The sequence below is a fragment of the Lissotriton vulgaris genome, chromosome 11, assembly GCF_964263255.1.
Source record: "Lissotriton vulgaris chromosome 11, aLisVul1.2, whole genome shotgun sequence".
Classification (NCBI taxonomy): domain Eukaryota; kingdom Metazoa; phylum Chordata; class Amphibia; order Caudata; family Salamandridae; genus Lissotriton; species Lissotriton vulgaris.
Genome location: NC_141699.1, coordinates 1,072,058,389 through 1,072,080,269, shown reverse-complemented (window position 1 = coordinate 1,072,080,269; position 21,881 = coordinate 1,072,058,389). Strand labels below are relative to the sequence as shown.

The 21,881-nt window shown below is 40.2% G+C and overlaps 1 protein-coding gene across 2 annotated transcripts in view; it reads left to right on the top strand.

Moving 5' to 3' along the window:
* LOC147684117 (cytochrome P450 2J2-like) overlaps nt 1–21,881 on the top strand; it is a 104,117-nt gene that overhangs the window by 19,981 nt on the left and 62,255 nt on the right. For both annotated transcript variants that reach the window (XM_086944487.1, XM_086944486.1), the window contains exon 2: nt 649–811. In XM_086944487.1, coding sequence (XP_086800613.1) covers nt 649–811 — 163 coding nt within the window. The remainder of the gene's footprint in view (nt 1–648; nt 812–21,881) is intronic.

The window sequence follows — 21,881 nt, the reverse complement described above, 5'->3', positions numbered from 1 at the left end:
GCACGTCCCTCCCCTCTACATTATTTTATAGCCTTTATGTAATCATAACTACAAATTTCTCACCATGGACTTAAAATCTTTTACATTTCTCCAGGCATCCTCTTGCCCATTTCACCACTTCTTCAGCCTGCATACATCAATCCCTATTCTGGACACACTGCAACACCATTGGTATTATTTGCTGACAGCACAATGGCAGGGGCCCACCTGCTGGTTGGCGGGGAGGTGTGTGGAAGAACTGAGGCTGGCCTCCAGGTCCCAGGGTTCCCTGGTGAGGGAAGCTTCCCTCCCACAGGGAGTGATCCCTGGCAGGCTGGTGACCTGTTGCGGATAGCCTACAGTAGCTTTCAGCAGAGTCTGCGTCTGATGCCGAGGTTGCCTCAGTATGCACCTGGGATCCGCGTAGGTTCCATTCGGCCTTTGAGAGAGCTGGTTGTGAGGGAGGGAGTGGCAACATGGGAAGCAGGTGAGGTGGGAAACCTGGGAGACCTGTTGCAGGATGGTGCATTGGTCCCTTTTGAGCATTTCCTGGCTTTAAGCTTTTTGATTCCCTGTACTTTAGGGAATGTATGCACGTGTGAACACAATTAATAAGTAAGCAATATCACTTTATTTTCACTGAAACTGTTTTAACTTTTATCTCCACAGATGGCAAAGACATATGGCAATGTCTTCACTCTATGGCTGGGGGGAAAACCTGTGATTATACTCAATGGGTACCAGACAGTAAGAAATGCCCTCATCTCCCAGTCTGAGGAATTCTCTGGAAGACCTGCAAATCCACTCACATTGGCATTTATTGGAACGAATGGTAAGATACTGATCTCTACTTCTTCATACATTAGGAGAGAAAAATGTAACCATCTTCAACTTTAATATCTTCATGATCCTTTAAAAGGACCTTCATTGTAAAGAGTTGTAGAAAGAGGCTCTATGAGGGGAGCACACAGGGTGGCTGCAAGTTGTTTCATGTAGTGTAAATGAACACTAAAATGCATGCCAGGCAATGCATGTGGTAAGTCAGATGAACATATAGGCAGCCCAGGTCCCACAAGCAAATAAGGGTGCTTGGCGATGAAGGACGAAGCCTCAAAAGCTGGGTGGTATCCTACCATGGGCCTGAATCCATCCCTTTATCTTCCCCTAATGGCAAGCTGTGAGCTGATGGCAGGGGATTTTTATGGGATGAAAGTGCTGGAAGCCGAAGTGCACTGGAACCCATTATTGGTAGATTGTCAAACATGACTCCATAATCAGGGAAAAGGAAGGAAGCCTATCTCCTTGTTGCACGTGCTTCCTTTCCATTAATTGAACAGTGACACCCGTAAAACAGTTGTCCGCTCCTGGCAAGATTTGACAGTGCTACCCCAAAAGGCTGACACCTCTTGCCCACAGATGCTTTGTAATAGGCTGAATAGGGAGACTCAAACTCTGAAAACCTTTTCAAGCTGGTCACTTTCCAGATGAATAACTGGCCAGCGAGGAAAGGAGCTGTGTTTATTATTGAAGCTATTTAGAAAAGGGGGTGGTGATGAACAGAGTGTCTGAGTTAAACAGACCACTCTTACCCAGTCCAAAGATCAGGGCTTGATCCATCACCGTTATTTATCTCACTGCCCCATCCCAGCTCAGAACCTGGCTATATGCAAATCAGTCTGTCCCTGGCCCAGTGCATCATGGGAACAGGGCAGACTAAACTACCAAGCCAATTCTTCACCAGAAAGGAGACAAGCTACCGGGGACCGGTTTCTGGCATTTTAGCCTTCTTCGGCCCGGCTTGCTTGAATCCTGATGGAGCAGTGAGAAAGGGACTCATGTCTGAGTATACCCTGCCACACCTATAGTGGCCAAAAACGATTTAGAAAAGGGGGTGGTGATGAACAGAGTGTCTGAGTTAAACAGACCACTCTTACCCAGTCCAAAGATCAGGGCTTGATCCATCACCGTTATTTATCTCACTGCCCCATCCCAGCTCAGAACCTGGCTATATGCAAATCAGTCTGTCCCTGGCCCAGTGCATCATGGGAACAGGGCAGACTAAACTACCAAGCCAATTCTTCACCAGAAAGGAGACAAGCTACCGGGGACCGGTTTCTGGCATTTCAGCCTTCTTCGGCCCGGCTTGCTTGAATCCTGATGGAGCAGTGAGAAAGGGACTCATGTCTGAGTATACCCTGCCACACCTATAGTGGCCAAAAACGATTTAGAAAAGGGGGTGGTGATGAACAGAGTGTCTGAGTTAAACAGACCACTCTTACCCAGTCCAAAGATCGGGCTTGATCCATCACCGTTATTTATCTCACTGCCCCATCCCAGCTCAGAACCTGGCTATATGCAAATCAGTCTGTCCCTGGCCCAGTGCATCATGGGAACAGGGCAGACTAAACTACCAAGCCAATTCTTCACCAGAAAGGAGACAAGCTACCGGGGACCGGTTTCTGGCATTTCAGCCTTCTTCGGCCCGGCTTGCTTGAATCCTGATGGAGCAGTGAGAAAGGGACTCATGTCTGAGTATACCCTGCCACACCTATAGTGGCCAAAAACGATTTAGAAAAGGGGGTGGTGATGAACAGAGTGTCTGAGTTAAACAGACCACTCTTACCCAGTCCAAAGATCAGGGCTTGATCCATCACCGTTATTTATCTCACTGCCCCATCCCAGCTCAGAACCTGGCTATATGCAAATCAGTCTGTCCCTGGCCCAGTGCATCATGGGAACAGGGTAGACTAAACTACCAAGCCAATTCTTCACCAGAAAGGAGACAAGCTACCGGGGACCGGTTTCTGGCATTTCAGCCTTCTTCGTCCCGGCTTGCTTGAATCCTGATGGAGCAGTGAGAAAGGGACTCATGTCTGAGTATACCCTGCCACACCTATAGTGGCCAAAAACGATTTAGAAAAGGGGGTGGTGATGAACAGAGTGTCTGAGTTAAACAGACCACTCTTACCCAGTCCAAAGATCAGGGCTTGATCCATCACCGTTATTTATCTCACTGCCCCATCCCAGCTCAGAACCTGGCTATATGCAAATCAGTCTGTCCCTGGCCCAGTGCATCATGGGAACAGGGCAGACTAAACTACCAAGCCAATTCTTCACCAGAAAGGAGACAAGCTACCGGGGACCGGTTTCTGGCATTTCAGCCTTCTTCGGCCCGGCTTGCTTGAATCCTGATGGAGCAGTGAGAAAGGGACTCATGTCTGAGTATACCCTGCCACACCTATAGTGGCCAAAAACGATTTAGAAAAGGGGGTGGTGATGAACAGAGTGTCTGAGTTAAACAGACCACTCTTACCCAGTCCAAAGATCAGGGCTTGATCCATCACCGTTATTTATCTCACTGCCCCATCCCAGCTCAGAACCTGGCTATATGCAAATCAGTCTGTCCCTGGCCCAGTGCATCATGGGAACAGGGCAGACTAAACTACCAAGCCAATTCTTCACCAGAAAGGAGACAAGCTACCGGGGACCGGTTTCTGGCATTTCAGCCTTCTTCGGCCCGGCTTGCTTGAATCCTGATGGAGCAGTGAGAAAGGGACTCATGTCTGAGTATACCCTGCCACACCTATAGTGGCCAAAAACGATTTAGAAAAGGGGGTGGTGATGAACAGAGTGTCTGAGTTAAACAGACCACTCTTACCCAGTCCAAAGATCAGGGCTTGATCCATCACCGTTATTTATCTCACTGCCCCATCCCAGCTCAGAACCTGGCTATATGCAAATCAGTCTGTCCCTGGCCCAGTGCATCATGGGAACAGGGCAGACTAAACTACCAAGCCAATTCTTCACCAGAAAGGAGACAAGCTACCGGGGACCGGTTTCTGGCATTTCAGCCTTCTTCGGCCCGGCTTGCTTGAATCCTGATGGAGCAGTGAGAAAGGGACTCATGTCTGAGTATACCCTGCCACACCTATAGTGGCCAAAAACGATTTAGAAAAGGGGGTGGTGATGAACAGAGTGTCTGAGTTAAACAGACCACTCTTACCCAGTCCAAAGATCAGGGCTAAGCGTGGAAGGGTATTCTCAGATGTGAGACCCTTGCTCATTGCACCATCAGGATTCAAGCAAACCGGGCCGAAGACGGCTGTAATGCCAGAAACCGGTCCCCGGGAGCTTGTTTCCTTCCCAGTGTAAGAATTGGCTTTTGTAGTTTGGTTTGCCCTGTTCCCACCATGCACTGGGACAGGAACAGACTAATTTGCATACAGCCAGGTTCTGAAACTGGGATGGTGCAGTGAGCTAAAAAACAGTGTTGGATCTAGCCCTGATCTCTTGACTGGGTGAGAGCTTTCTGCTTAATTCAGAGACTCTGTCCCTCACCACCCCTTGTTGTAAATATTATTGAAGCTAATCTCATTTCACACTACCTGTGTCATTTGGAGACCACCAACAAACCCAAAATAATTCCCATTTCAGATAATGCTGAAAAAGCCAGTGCATGAGGAAGTCAGCAAGGTTCTTCCAGAGAATCCTCAGTCATACAGTATAGCTGCCTGTCAGAGCACTAGATGGAAACTAACTAGAGTACCTGGATAACTCCAAACAGAACTCAAGCAGCATCAAGCTGGCTGCACTCCTAGAATTCAGAAATCCAGGCCAATCCTAAATGCTAACATGCAGCTCCCTGGATCCCAAAGCAATGTATCGATTTCCCTGCTCGAGTCGCAGCACGTAGGAAAAAAGATGCTGCTCTGCTTTCAGCAAGCAAGAGTATTTTGTTCTCTAGCTTGTTGAAAGCAGGGCACGTGTTTGTTATGACTTGGCGGGAACGGTGTTCCAGCCAAGCTATAGCACACTGCAATGTGCTGGGGGTGGGCATCCCGGGACAGTGCTGGTAGTGGCGGTCCCCAGGACCATGTAGGGCTCCACATTTGTGGAGCCCTACATGGCCCTGGGGACCGCCACCTCCAGCACCGAGCAGGTGATGGTCCCCGGAGCCGGGGCCACAACAAACCCCCTTAATTATTGTATTTGTACCCCGGGGAGTTTGCTGTGCCCGTGGCTGCGTGAGGGGACAACCCCCCATATATTAATATTTATTTTAGCCCCAGGGAGGTGGTGGTCCAAGGGACAGGGGGGAGGCCGTAGGGCCTCACTTGCAAATGTTATTTCAGCCTGTGGAAGTGTCAGTCCCCTGGGCTGTGGACTTTGGGCCTCCCTCTCATTCTACATATTTAAATGTTTATGTGCTCCGGGGAGGTAGCGGTCCCTGGAGCGGTGGGGAGGCTATAGGGCCTCCCCTACATTTATTATACAAAGCAGTGTGTCCTGGGGAGTTGGTAGTTCCCAAGGAAGCGGGGGCTGAGCGGGCACCCCACATTTTTATTGTTTACAGCCCCGGGGAGGTGGCATTCCCCAGGCCTTTGCAAAAGCCCAAAAGGGGGTCCCCATGAGACCCCCCTTCATGCCCCTGAGATTTGGCTCACCAGGGGACTTTAAAAAAAGATGTGCCAGAGCATGCGTGTCTTTTAAACATTAACATTTGCAGCGGATTAGCAGATCCACCAGCCAATCCGTGGCAAAAAAAGAAAATGATTTTGAAACGTATGACCCCCCCATATCTGGGGGGTCAAGGTATTCCTACCCCACTCCCTTTTCTTTCTTTTTAACTTTTTTGGGGGGATTGGGCTTCAAGCCGAGTCCCAAGATGGCTGCTAAAGTCCACTGCAAGAACTTGCGTCCTCAGATATCTACATTTTTTAGCTTTTATTTCTCTGAAACTACTGAACAGATTTACACCAAATCACAAAAAGCACGCTTTCTGGACCAAAATCTAGCTTTCTGCCAAATCTGGTGTCTTTCCGTTTAGCAGTTCAGGCTGTAGTCAGGTTAAATAAATGAAAAATCCACATAGACATACCATGGGGAGAACGCTTTTTGAGATCACCCTTTTTTCTCAGCCCACGCTTGACGGATCACCCCGCAAATTTCAACACAGCAGCTGCAAAATAAAGGGGAAGTTTTGTAAAAATGTCATGGAGATTTGTCAAGCAGCGCCAAAGTTATTGACAAAACAAAAAACACATTTCCTATGGAAACTTTGTTCATAACAATAACTGGATCACTGAAATAATATCGACCTCACAAATATCGAGTTGACAAAATATCGTTGCCAAAATATCGATGGACAAAATATCGACTGGCTATCTTTAAACAGGTAAGTACAAATATATTGACTCTTAAATATCGAGTTACTAAAATATAGACAGTAAAAAATATCGTTTTTTTTAAATGTCTTTAAATTAAGTTAATACTAATATAGTAATAAATATATTTAGTCTAAACTTACTTTAAATTATTAAAATAATGTTATATTAATAATTATTTATTTAAAAAAAAATCTAAAAAAATAAGACATATATATTTATATAATTTTTTTATATTAAATAAACATATATAATAATTTTACCGTAGCATAGCAAAATAGTTAACAATTATTGTAACAACTGTAGTGAATTCTACAATAGCTAAAGCGTTGGATAGCGTAGGGATAAAATTTACTATTCCCACTCCAGTGGGTGCAACAGTAGGGAAAGCGTTGGATAGCGTAGGGGTAAAATTTACTATTCCCACTCCAGTGGGTGCAACAGTAGGGAAAGCGCTGGATAGCGTAGGGGTAAAAATTACTATTCCCACTCCAGTGGGTGCAACAGTAGGGAAAGGGTTGGATAGCGTAGGGGTTAAAATTACTATTCCCACTCCAGTGGGTGCTACAGTAAGGAAAGCGTTGGATAGCGTAGGGGTTAAAATTACTATTCCCACTCCAGTGCGTGCAAAAGTAGGGAAAGCGTTGGATAGCGTAGGGGTTAAAATTACTATTCCGACTCCAGTGGGTGCAACAGTAGGGAAAGCGTTGGATAGTGTAGGAGTTAAAATTACTATTCCCACTCCAAAGAGTGCAACAGTAGGGAAAGCGTTGGATAGCGTAGGGGTTACAATTACTATTCCCACTCCAGTGGGTGCAACAGTAGGGAAAGCGTTGGATAGCGTAGGGGTTAAAATTACTATTCCCACTCCAGTGGGTGCAAAAGTAGGGAAAGCGTTGGATAGCGTAGGGGTTAAAATTACTATTCCCACTCCAGTGGGTGCAACAGTAGGTAAAGCGTTGGATAGCGTAGGGGTAAAATTACTATTCCCACTCCAAAGAGTGCAACAGTAAGGAAAGCGTTGGAAAGCGTAGTTGTAAAAATTAGAATTCACACTCCAGAGAATACAACATTAGGGAAAGTAAATCTTTCATATATAAATCAAATATCTAACAAGAAATATCTAATAATAATTATTAAAAATCAAATAAAAATTTTATGTAATAGAATAAATAATGATTGACATTTACTAATTAACAATAATTCTTTTAGTTATTCACCTATTAATACAAATTAATTAAACATAAATAATACATTTTTTAATAATTATTTCACTATTATTTCCAAATAAATAACGTGTATTTTATTTTATTATTTAATTAATTATTAATATATTACTTTCCACCCTATGCCCCTATAAACTCGCAACCCGCTACAGAAATTAAATTAGTAAAAATCACATAATAACCAATTAATCAATTAATATAAAATATTTAACAATTATTATTAAATTAATTAACACATATAAATTAATTAACAATTAATTACTAATTAATATCAATAAATACATTTACATATTTAATTATTTTTAATTAAATTACTTCCCACCCTATTCCCCTATAATCCCACAACCCGCTACCGCATTAAATTAGTAAAGTTTACATATTTACCAATTAATCAATTATTAATAATTATTTTGCAATTACTATTAAATTAATTGACACATATAAATTAATTAACAATTAATTACAAATTAATATCAATTAATAAATTTACATATTTAATTAATTATAATTAAATTACTTCCCACCCTATTCCCCTATAAACCCACAACCCGCTACAGAATTACATAACACAATAATTATAAAAACAAAAATCATTTAATAAAATTATTTATAACATAAATACACACTTATCACACATATTATTACATAAAAATACACTATAAAATATTATATATTATTAAAAAATCGATATTTTTGCTATCTATATTTTATACAGTCGATATTACTTCACTTACCTTAAAAACGATATTTTTGTAGTCGATATTCTGTCCAGTCGATATTTTGTCCAGTCTATATTATTTACTCGATATTATGTCCAAGCGATATTTTGGACTCGATATTATGTCTGTGCACCACAATAACTACCTACTGGCGACTGCCAGTAGGTAATATATATGTGTGTGTGTGTATATATATATCACAAAACAGCCTCCGAGCAAAGAAGCCCTTGACCCTACAGGGCGGCCTCAGAAAAACGGGCACGGAGCAGCCCGTATATATATATATATATATATATATATATATATATATATATATATATATATATATATATATATATATATTCACTGAAAAAACCAGAGGTTTCACACCAGTTATAGTTAGCTGGAAATTTTACTGACATAAAACCATTGAAATTCCCACGTTATAGTTAGTTGGACTCACTATAATTTGCGCGCCTGCAATGCACTGCTGATGACGTCACATATTACATCACTCATGACATGGTCAGTGACATCACTCATGACATCACTGATGACACCATTCAGTGAATGTGTGTCTTTCTGAGAAATAAATATGTTTTATATATGTATGTGTAAAGGTCGTTGGAAAATTAAATGTTTAAATAAGTGTCTTAATGGATGTTTTCTTTTTAAAAAATTGATTGCTTAGCTGGCATAATAAGTGTATCTTAGTGAATACAAATATCAGCGAATAATGTTTAAATATTTAAATATATGTATCAGTGTTTCACTTTGTGTATATGTGGCTGCATGGGTTGGTGAGTAGCTACATGTGTGTGTATATGTATATGGGTTATTAGATTTTTTTTTAGTATCAGAATGAGTGTCTGTATGGTGTGGTGGGGGTATTACTTAGCACATAGATGCATCAATGACTGACTCACTGTTTGTATGTGTTTTGAAGACAGCATATGTGTAGGATTGTACGGGTGGATGAGTGTGTATATGTGTGTGTTAGTGAGTGAATGACTGTCTCACTAGTGTCTTTATCAGTAACGACATATGTTTTAATCTAGTATATGTGAGTATTGATGTATATAAGTGAGTATATGTGAGAGTGAGAGATTGAAAGAGTTCCTGTTTAAATAAGTATGTGTTTCTATAAGTGTTTGTTTAAGAAAGTATGTGTAAGTTTCCTTAGAAGTAAGGTGGTAGTGTGTGTATAGTTGTATATGCAAATAAATGGATGTTCAATAGTTTATTTCCATGTGTGAGTATGTGTGTGAGTAACTTTTGGATGCCTGTCGATGTGTAACAGGATGTATAGGTGTATCACTACATATGATGAGTGAGTATGTGTATGAGTGACTATATAGAACTGTTGGTGAATGAGTGGATGTGTATATAGATGGTGGAATTACTGAATTGGTTGTTGTAACTGGTATGGGTATCTCAATTTTGTTGAAAATGTTAGTTTCTATTTTTGAATATGTGTTTCAAGGGTTACATTACACTGAAAGGAGGTCTGTCACTCTGTCACAAGGATGGTGTCATCAGTGACCATGTCATGAGTGATGTAATATGGGATGTCATCAGCAGTGCATTGCAGGCGCGCAAGTTATAGTGAGTCCAACTAACTATAACATGGGAATTTCAATGGTTTTATGTCAGTAAAATTTCCAGCTAACTATAACTGGTGTGAAGCCTCTGGTTTTTTCAGTGAATTTAAAAGGTTTTTTAAATGCTAATTCCTAACTATAACTGGTGTGAAACCTATGGTTTTTTCAGTGAATTTCGTAGGTTTTTTAAATGCTAATTCCTAACAATACATAGGGCCTCAAACCTATGTTTTTTTTTGTGAATTTCAAAGGTTTTTTAATAGCAAATGTCTGTAGCTATGAAATGTAATATTTTTTAAAATGAATCCTATATTGTATATTTATGTAATACATTTTTTTATGTATATTGTTCATATTTTTTGTTGTTGTTTTTTTGTCTTGGAGCGCTCCCGGTACGCGTACCGAGGCGCGCACCGGTGAGCGCTCCCAAAAAAAATGTGGGAAACTAAATTACATAAAAACCACTGGACAGACTTTCACCAAATATAGAATAGATCCTACTACATACCAGTCCCTACCATTATCCCACATGTGATGGTATTCCATTGAGCTATTTGGGCTGTAGCCCTGTCTAAATATTCTGAGGTAAATTACATGACAAAAACACATATGAAAGTGTTGGAATTTACAACCAATTAAAATGTTACTTACATTTTGTACTTTTATGTGCTGACATTTGATTGGTTAAGTACATGAATATATATGCAAAATGAGAGGGAAACACAGCCATTTTGACTAATACTACCTGAGGTACATTTTGAAAGAATTTTGACAGAAAACTTCAACTACTTTGAAAAAGGTAAGTTGTTAATTTGAAAGGGGAACTATGTTGTGCACTTTAAGTTAATTTGGGAAAACGTTTTCTGATAGTTATATACTGTCCCTCTGCAATAGTTATAGATTGAGATAGGCTTCTCTGTTATAATTATGGATTGAGTTAGGCTTCTCTGGTATAGTTATGAATTTACTTAGGCTTCATCACATGCACTTTTTAATAGTTCTACTTCCTGCCTGAAACCATACACTGCCCAAAAATTACTTCACTGTTAAAAACTCAGAAGTACCTGTCTAAACTTAAACCCAACAGTACTCTAACTCTACTTATATAGTTAATTTTTATGCAATTTTCAGAAAGACAATGGAAGGAGAAAAACAAGCAAATGTTACTTCTATCGAAGTAAAGGTGGAAAATCCAGAAGAGCAAAAAGATGAAGTTGATTTCATGGATGACTCTTTGGACCAACAGTTAATAGAATGTTTGGAACAAATGGAATCATGTACTTATAATTATGAGGAAATACCGGACAATATTATGTTACAAGTTTTATTAAATTATGAAAAAGAATCAGAAGAATACATTCATATTTAATAATTTTAAATTGTTTGAGACAATATTCATTTTTATATGTAATTCATGAAGTAGTACCAAAATGATTATATATAAAATGAGACTTATAGTATACTGTGCAACTTTTTTGTGTTACATAGTAAGTTTGCTCATAGTTACTACCTTTCTCCCACTATATTATCTCCTATGTGTATTTTACATCTCTTTTTCATCATAAGGGAGCAGGATAGACTACCCTAGGACTTCTCAGGAAGTGCTTAAAGGATCTGTTTCTGCTTTCCTGACAGAATATGTTATGGATTCCATATACCACAATAACTTCTATAACAACATGCAAGATATCTACAGAGGAGACGGTGTACATTAAATTGAAGTCTCTGCATTGGTACCTACATGTAGGTACTTAAATAAAAAAAAATAAAAAACAACAAAAATAATTTTTTTTTAAAACAGCGACTTTTTTTTTTAAACTGTCATTCTTTTCCCCATGGTACGCTCCCCGGTGCGCTCCCAGGTGCGTGTACCGGGCGCTCCCTCCACGAAAATAAAAAAAATATATATTTTTTTTTGCCCCGCGGAGCCCTTTTATGGCCCAACATCAAACCAAGGGGGTCAGGGGGGGTCTACTCTGCCCCCTTATGGTCAATTCCCCCTTTGTTTTTTCCACCTCTTGTGTCTCGATCCTACCGAGACACAAGATGGCGGCCGCTCCGGACTGTTTGGAATGTTTACAGACACCCGAGAGCCAATCAGCTTTCCGCACGCAAGTCGCTTAGCGCGCCCGGTGCGCACCCGGTACGCGCCCCGGTGCGCGTACCGGGGCGCTGCCATTGATATATATATTTTTTTTTAACCTAAATTACTCAAAAACCACTGGAGCACATATCTTGAGACATAGCAAAGGCACATCGGGCTACCATTCCCTTCAATTTTGCCAAGTTTGGTGGAAATCCATTCAGCCGTTCGGGCTAAAAGTGAGTTCGACCGCACTATGGAAATTAACATGGGTAAAACACATTTTGGGACCCCCCTTTTATCTCAGCCCCCGCTTCACGAATCCCCCCCAAACTTTCAAGGAAGGACCGAAGCTCCGCGAAGCAAATTTGAGGAAATTTTCAGGCAGATTCGTCAACCGGCGCCAAAGTTATTCACAATAGAATTTTGAGATTTTGCATTGAAAAAAATCCTAACTATAACTACCTACTGGCGACCGCCAGTAGGTAATATATATGTATATATATATATATTTCTGAGCTCCGCCACTCGTCCTTGAAAGGGAAAAAACAAAACTGACCCCGGTAATGTGCCTTATTTTTCTTTTTTTCTTTTATTTCTCCAGGGTGCAAAATCTCGCCATTATGCGTTTCAGCCCACCACAGGCCTTGATCACATGACATGGGATACGTGTCAGTGCCGTTATTTAAAGTGAAAGGTGCTCTTCATTTTCATCACATGTGCAAACATTGGCATAGACATAGAAAACATTGTTGCTGCCTTAAATCTTTATGAATAAAACCTCTTTAAATGCTAAATGCGGAATTCTATCTATATAAATACAGAATGTCATGAATTAAAATTGAATTAAAAACAAAGGATTAAAATAGTGAATTGAAAATTACAACAACCGTCTGAATAATGTGAAAAAAAACAGTGGCTTTTAGACATTCCCATTGCTTTTAGAAGACATAATATTACATGCAGTCTTTCTTAATGCACTGTTGCATCCTCTGGTACCTAAAATTCCATTGTCAGCAGAGCCAGACGTCTATCCATTGTTCACATATTAGTTCATGACAAAACTCAGTTTTGATGAAAATTGAGGTACATAGATTGTAGATTTCATTTTTGCCATTTTCTGAAACATTAGTCTATAGCCAATCAAAGTGCTAGTGCAAAAAAGTTACTATGTGCTTGTGCAAATTAGCAAAACAGTTGTCTCAAAGTATTTCATTGTGCAAAGCCGGGAATCTGACATTTCATCATTGAGGCAGGGTTTAAAGTCTAGATTATAGTATTGGTCTATATACCTGTGAAATCCTTTAGAACTTGCTATTATGCAAAATCTACTTCATATTGGAGACATGGTGTGAGAATGGTGGGATCTAGAGCCCTAGATCAAATACAATTTTGGCATGTTATTTTAAGTCTAAATTGCAGTCACGTTCTAAATACCCGTTTAGACATTGAGTCACATTTTGTTGTGCAAATTGCTGTTTCATATAATTAGATGTTAATCATAGGTCCAATACATCGCCATGAATAACAATAATTAAAGCCCATAAATAGAAACCGCAGAATACACAAATTTCGTTAAAACCATAAAAGCATTAGATGAATAGATATATAAATGAATAAAATAGTTGGACATTCGGATGTTCAAGTGTTTAAGTATTCAAACCTCCAATTAAGAGAGTTCCTCTCATGTTGTCAAAGAGGTACCAGCATTCCTGATGTATGATGTAAACATGACTCAATAAATACATAAATAAATAAATTAATAAACAAGTATTCATTAAGATCACTCATTGAACCATATTCATAAAAACAGTATGTGCTAAAATTGGAATTTGAACACTGAGTTTCTACGTTGTATTCTACAGAGTTTGGAGGATATTGGTTCAAAGTGTATTCCTCGGTTTCTAAAAAATGGTTCCCTATGTGTTGTCGCGAGTAATTGGCCAAAAGAGGGGCAGAGTATATTGTATTACATTGGTTTTTGGTTTGCAACACCTTAGCTTAGGCAAGTGTGCAAATCCTCCGTGATGTTAAGGTCTTTCGTGTGTTTCGAATCTAGCTCCATTATGTATTTGGTCTCTAATTTTCTCAGTTTAGATTCACGATCACCTCCTCTCCTGCTAGCTGGCACAGAATCTATTACATAATACCTGAGGTGTTTCTTATCTGCATTGTGTCTGTCCCGAAAATGACTGGCCACAAGGTAGGTATTATCTTGGTTTGTTACTGCCCGTATATATGGTGTAATATCCTTTTGTGGACCGGTAATTTGGTGCTACCTACATAACGGAGATTGCGTGGGCAGTATAGAATGTAAACTGCATTTTCCGTTTTGCAGGTAAGGAGTTTGGTGATCATGTGTTGTTTGGAGCTAAATGGTGTCATATAGGTTGAAGTATTGACACCAAGTTGGCAGGCCTTGCAGCTCTTGCATTTATAGAATCCTCTATGTGTTTGTAGCCATGATGTACCTTCTATTACAAACAGGGAGTTTTACCTGCGCACACCCTCCTAGGTACTAAGTACACCGTATATCCAACTGCTTAAATAAGTGTGCGTGCTGTTTGGTTGAAAGGCAGCCAGCCTAATTGAGAGAACAACATCTGGTGGAAAAACCACTAGTATACCAAACGCACAGGCTAAATGTAAAGTATGTCAATTTGAATTCAAGAAACTGTTGCTTGTTTAAGTCACTATTAAACAATCAAGATTACACTTTTAAAGTAAATATTGATTAAATTTATATGTTCATTTTCATTTTCAGCAGATACATGAAACCATTGATGACAAGACATTTGCTTGTACTATAACAAAATCATTATGATGCTGCTATTACAGAAAAATCAATGCACATTGCTATCAGTAAATCGTAGATACATTGTGTTAATGACACAACCAAAGAATAAATCATTTGAAAAAAAGCCCAATGCATTTCGGGTAGATCCCTTCTTCAGGGGCACTGTAGGAATAAATAGAAATAAAGCATATAATCAACACTATACCTGAAACCCAGAATTCATATATACATGCGCTTACTACACGCATAATGTTCACAAGGTGCATGCTCTTATAACATCCTGAGGACATGATGTAGTTATCTAAATACATGCCTTATGTGCTTGTCTCTAGGTCAAGCCAGAAAAATAAAAGCAAAAAACGAAAAGGAAATGGGTGCTTCCAGAAAAAGCCTCCACCAAAAGTGTCCAAGTTTAAAGTTGATAAGTACTCATTGTCAAAATGCTTGTGTGAATCGTGTAGATGCCTCAACCGTGGATCTCAAATCACTGAACTAACCACACCACCTTCCTTGTGCAATTACACTCACTGCGACATTCAGTTGTGTAGAGGGTAGTTTAAAGAAAAGCCTTGGGGAAAGTCTGTACCACAGCGTTCTGTATTTGCAAAAGATAGAGACAAACACTAGTAACAACGCCTTAACTCGCAAAACTTCAATCTCTAATCAATATAGGAAACTAAATCAAATATTGAAGAAACTTACGAAAGTAAGCGTTGCTGTAAAGACCTTCTTTCTTGAATTCAAATTGACATACTTTACATTTAGCCTGTGCGTTTGGTATACTAGTGGTTTTTCCACCAGATGTTGTACCTTCTATTACTTCAGGACTTGTTTTTACCAGCTCATCACACATGGAGGGTCCCCTGCTATACGTGATGGAAGGTTTAGAGGGAAGAAACGGTCCAATAACACAATCACTTGTTACAAGGGGACAATTTCTCTCAATAATAAACTTGATCTGTTTGTGTTGATTGTTATACTCAGTAATAATCCTGAATTCACTGGTTGGTGTCATGTCCTAATTGGTACATGGGTGTAGATCTTTATTCAGCAATTGCTTGCGAGAACATTTCATGGATTTATTGATGGCACTATTGATATTTTTTTCAGAGTAGCCCCTTTCCAGGAACCTCTTTTTACATGCTACCTGTGCAGTTAATAGGTCACTGTCCTCACTATGTATGCGCCGCAGCCGCAACATTTCCCCATAGGGGATACTATTGATAAGATGATGTGGATGTGAGTTGTTAGTGTGCAGTGTCGAATTGCCAGCTGTAGCCTTCCTAAAGAGTTTAGTTTTAATCTTATTCTGCTCTATGTAGATCAATGTATACAGGAAACTTACATCAGTGGGACTAATTGTTGCTGTAAATTGCAAATTCAGATTGTTCTGGTTGATAGCATTAATAAAATTGGTTGCCTCTTCATGGCTCCCCTTCCATACTACCATCAAATCATCAATGTACCTTAGCCATAACCGAACATTCCTGGTTATGCTCAATTTGTGTTGCTCCTTGAGGACCAGTTCCTCCCACCACCCCATTAGTAAACAGGCATAACTGGGGGAGAAACTGGCCCCCATAGTGACACCCTGTATCTGTTGGTACAAAACACTGTTAAACATAAAGATATTGTTTGATAGACAAAATTGGACCATTTCAATTAGCATTTCATTGTGGTTCACAGTGTTTGATGTTCTATTTCTCAAATAGTAGGATAGTGGATGGACTCCATCTTCGTGTCTTATGCAGGTATATAATGAACAAACATCAATGGCAATTAGTAAGTACCCCGGTTCCCATTTAAACTCAGAGAGTTTCAGGACGAAATCACTGGTATCCCTCACATACGAGGGCTAGGTTTTGACCAGGTCCTGAAGGTAATAATCTATATACTGTGACATGTGCTCCAATATGCCACCAATCGCCGATATTATGGGCCTTTTCGGGGGACTCACTGGATCCTTCTGTACCTTCGGTATAAAGTAGATGATGGGTACCACTGGATTCTGGGTCTTAAGAAAGTCATGTTCCTCTTGAGTCAACAGACCCTTCATTTTCCATGTTGTTAAGTTCCTGCAATGTTTCTCATACATGACTTTCAATGTTGCAGTTTTGTACCTCGTGAAGCAAGTTCGATCATTTAATTGGGAGTACACCTCCTTCAAATAGTTCTCTTTGGTCTGCAGCCCAATGTTACCCCGTTTGTCAGAGTTTCGTATTACTATACCATTATTTCCTTGTGTATATATATATATATATATATATATATGTAGTCTGTACTCTCTCGGACCTGTGTACCATTCCTATTAACATCTGCAGTTCAGCTACTTGAAATTCAATTATCACATGTACATATGAGCACTGCACTTTTTCATTTAAATATAATTTTATAACTGACCAATTCGACACGTTATATTTTCTTTGAGACACTTAGAATTTTTTAACGCATACCGACTCTACCTACCTTACTCCACTTGGAGACGAGGTTACACGCGCACTAAAGGCTGACCGGGACTACCGACATAGCCGGTGGGTAATGTATTAACAGTATTCGGTCAGGACTCTGAGCACTAAGCAACCATAGGCCCTTGGTACAATCCCAACCGAGCAGTGATTGATTTATTTATTTAGTTATTAATCACGCAACAGTAATCCTAGCGTGCAGATGTTTCCGATGCCCCACATGCACGGGGGAGATTGTAATTTAACGCATAAACCCGATTTGCCTCACATGCTAAAACAAATTACCAAGGTTTTACATATGTAATAATGTCGGACTTGTGTACACACATTTATTTTAATTTTTAGTTAATTTCTTGAGTTTATATTTATTTTATTTAACAATGCGCGTATGTGATTTTCAACATATGCGTGATGTGTCGAATAGAATTGCACTGTAAATATATATATATATTTTTTCACCGAAAGGGTAAACAGACTCAGCCATGACTAATGAGAAATGTACAAATTCAAGAACTCTTCTATGTCTGTCAAGTTTGTCATGACAACATCACCATGACAACCAAAACGAGTTGAAACTTGTCAGTCAATCATGTTACATGTAATCCTGTATATAAACTGTGGCTAACATTTATGCAAATGTAGTGAACAAGGCGGGAGCAAGCCGCCGAAACGCGTCTAAGCAGCAACCGAGAGAATACATTTTCTTTGGAGTATGATTCACGGAGTCAGCGCCTTTCTTAATTGAGAGTTTGGACTGGTTTTCAATATATATATATATATATATCCACAAAATCCAGTCGCTGGTCTATCTGCGTCTTTCGGCGCCGGGCTCGAGTGAGGTCACAAACCTCCAATAATACTCCAAAGCACTTCAGTTGATAAACATAAAGCAAGCTTGAGCCCAAATCCGTTAAGCGTTGTTTAATTAAATATGTGGCACTCAAACACCCGACGCGTTTCAGTGCAGCTGCACTTTGGTCACGGGTCAAGGACTGTTTGTAAGTCAGACAACATGGCACTATCAACAAAATAAATGTAGGTCTACAGATCACAATGCCTCATGGATAGCTGAAAAGCAGCATCCATTTTGATGTGGTCACATTCAATGCAAATTTGGTAAAGTAAGCAGCATATTATATAACAGAAAGTTGATCCATCGACTACTTATGTGCTAAACATAATGATCTCAAATTATATAGCGGAAATACAATTCATCAAGTGATATACAATTCTGCCCCAGTGGACTAATGTACAAGGAAAAAATCCTATTTAGGTATGTTCCTCCAAACTTTGATCGTACAATTCTGCCCCAGTGGGCCTTGACAAACAAAAAATTCTTCTGTTTGATTCCATTCTGACCAGCTACAGTTCTGGCAATGTCCTGCCCCATTGGGCAATGAAACATGTCACACATAGTTTAACAATCATAAATTCAGTTGGTATATATTCCAATGCGGTACCATAAGTTCTAATGCATTTCTTCAACATGACATGCTGATATTTCCGTCTCCTACAAAGAATTAAAACAGTGCAATAAATATTTGATAATGTGAGTTAACCTCTTCCATGCACATGACGGAACGGTTCCGTCATCAGCGTCGGTTGGCCTGCGCTCATGACGGAACCGTTCCGTCATGGTTCCATAGGCCCAATGGAATGTACTGCACAGCGCAGTAATTTGCGCCGCGCTGAACGGGTTAAAAACACAAACATGGCATACGATTTACTAATAATTACATATAAACCACGGAACAAGACTGGTATACTGCAATAGTTCGATAAGACAATTAAGCCAAATGAACAGACATCTCTTCATCCTTATTCAATCCCATAGGGTGCACTGTTCCATATTTTATAATCATTTTGGACTCCAGACGTCTCAGTTCCCTTACTCTGTTACCTCCTCTCTCAGATTTAGGAATTCTATCTAGGGCACAGAAACGTAAGAGACTGGTGTCTTTGTTATAAAACTCTTTAAAATGTCTGGCAATGGGATAATTCCAGTCCTCATTGGCAATAGCCCTCATGTGCTCCAAAATGCGCTTCTTAACTTGATGAATTGTGCTCCCTATGTATGTTAATGAACACGGACAACTGAGTTAATACACACAGTGATCGGATTTACAAGTGAGATGTTTATTAATGATAAAGGGTTTCTGATCTTTGGACAACTTGATATCTTTGTGCTTAACACTGTTTTTACAGGCCTTGCATGAATTGCATGTGAAAAAGCCTTGTATGGAATTGGGGTTCTTTCCTCTTGCAAAGTATAACTGCAGAGTATATCATTCAAGGCAATGCATTTTCTAAAAGTTATTCTGGGTTACCCACCTACATGTTTTTTAGTGTTGCATCATTGTTTAAAACATGCCAGTATTTCGTCAGACATTTCCTGACCTCCCATGATTGGTTTCTATACAAGGTTATAAATCTTAACAGTTACTCCACACTTATTTTCACCGTTTTTGGTTTTAGTGTGTCTTTTAATGGTCATAATTTTGGTACATGCTTGATTGATAACTTTCATCGAATAACCTCTTTCCAAAAATCTACTCTCCATATTTAGCATCTCAGATTGGAAGGTCTGTTCAGAGCTACAATTTCATTTAGCTCTTAGGAGCTCACCGTATGGTATACTATTGATCAAGTTCTTAAGGTGACAGCTTTTAGCGTGTAGCAAACTGTTTCCAGCAGTTACTTTTCGAAACAGTTTGCTTTCCTATTTTTCACCTTGTACCTTGACTTCCACATCTAGGAATTCAATCATTTCCCTGTGTACTGTACTGGTAACTTTTAAATTACATTGGTTACCATTCAATGCAATCACAAACTGGGCAGTTTCTTCTACCATTCCCCTACAAATGAACGAGCTCCCTTTCTAGCTTTTTGAATTTTAGGAACCTTGGCCCGGTGGTTTCCTCTTGATCTGAGATTCCAAATGGGAGTGTAGGGAGTGAGCAACACTCGGAGACAGCTAGGACTCTTATCCCACCAGATTCTGTGGCAGTAGCACATGGCCTTGTAGATAATTCTCTTCTCTACAGGCAGCCAATGAAGGGAGGGCAGAGCCTTAGAGGCGGAGAATCTTCTAGGGAGATTGAGAACTAGATGCGCACCTGCATTGTGAATGTGGTAAAGTTTAATAAGACTGGCTTGGATACTCCTAATATAGAATATTGCCATTGTCTAACTGAGATGTAACTAAGGCAAGACCAATTGTTTTCCTGGCAGCTATGGGTAAAAGATCAATAAGTTTCCTTAGGACTTTAAGAATTCCAAAGCACTTGCAGGAAACTTTCCTAATTTGATTTTCAAAAGAAAGTTTCTTAAAAAACATGGCATATATTCAAAACAAATGAGAATCCACCCTGAAGCTGCAGTCACAGTGGCGCCTCCCTCAGTGAGCTGCCAACTGTCCTCATTTAGCTCACGTTCCATCTGGAACATTACTTCACATCCCTCGAGATGCCTAATGTCTTGAGGCAGCGTGAGGTAATATTACTACATGATGACTATGTGTTGGCTTCAAAGAAGATCATTGTCAAATGTCCAGTTTGTTGCTTTTCATAACAATGTTACCACAGGCCAAATTGTCACGCAAACAAAAAAACAAGGGATTAAGGCATAGCTATAGATTAGTGGAGATTACTTTTTTCAGGACATCATAGCCTTAGTTTAAAAAGCACAACTATTGGAAAGAAACACTAAGTCTTCTTTAGGTAAAGTCCCTGATGTTTTGAATATACAAAGGAAGAGATATCTAAAGGAATAGTCTGAAAAGAAAGAGAAAGAAGCAAGATACAAGTGCAGCACAGTAGGAAACTTTGGATGGCCTGTCATAGATTTGTTAGTAGACAGCTACATTTCCTGCTCACAGTGCTAAATGCATGGAATGTGGTGTTAGAGCCTGGATGTTATACTGGGGCAGCATAGACATGTTGGTTATAGGACTGTTTAGATGTAAAGGTAGAAAATGAAGAAACGTGGTGTGTAAGCCTTATATTGCCCCAGATGGCCCTTCAGTGTTGGGCTGGAAATACCAAAGATCGTTGCATATAATAGTCAACCCCAGCAGAGCTGAACAAGTTATGGTTGCCTCTGAAAGTGTAACACCAATAATTTAGCTTTAAGAAAATTTCCAAAGAGTTTTGATGGAACCATTAGAAAATTAAAGCTGTTCAAACATAACATTATTAATAAGTCTTATACTAAATTAAGAACTCACAAAGTAAAGAATATTCTTCTCTTAGGGGGTCATTAGGATGGCGGACGGACCTGCGTCTGTCCGCCACCCCCGAGGTAGAGGGACCGCCCGCATGGGCAGCGGCGGTCTCTCCATGCAAATTAGGATGTGACCGCCACCCTGGCAGTCACATCCCGTACCTTTAACCTTGCGGCGGTGCTGCTTGAAGCAGCACCCGCCGCAAGGTTAAAAATGCATATATTGCATTTACATGCACAAAGCGGTAGGCAGCGAGCGGTGCCTGCCGCTCGCTGCCTACCGCTTTGTGCATGTAAATGCTGGGGGGTACCATAGGTACCCCCCATGTGCACCCCCCACCCCCGACACCCTGGGGGCCCGCAACGGGCCACCAAACACCACATGCTTTTCCACGGCGGAAAACCCGCAGTGGAAAAGCATGTTTCTGCATGCATCCTAATATGGCTGGCGGTGTCTGACACCGCCACGATATTAGAGCTTTTCCGCCGCGGGACCGCGGCGGAAAAGCTGTGGACAGTCTTCCCGACCCCCCTGCCATCCTAATCTGGCGGGGGGGTCTTTTAAATCACTGCAGCAGTGAATCCGCATCCTCCGGGCCGGCGGTGGCTTCCGCCGGCCCGGAGGATGCGGATTCACCGCAATCCTA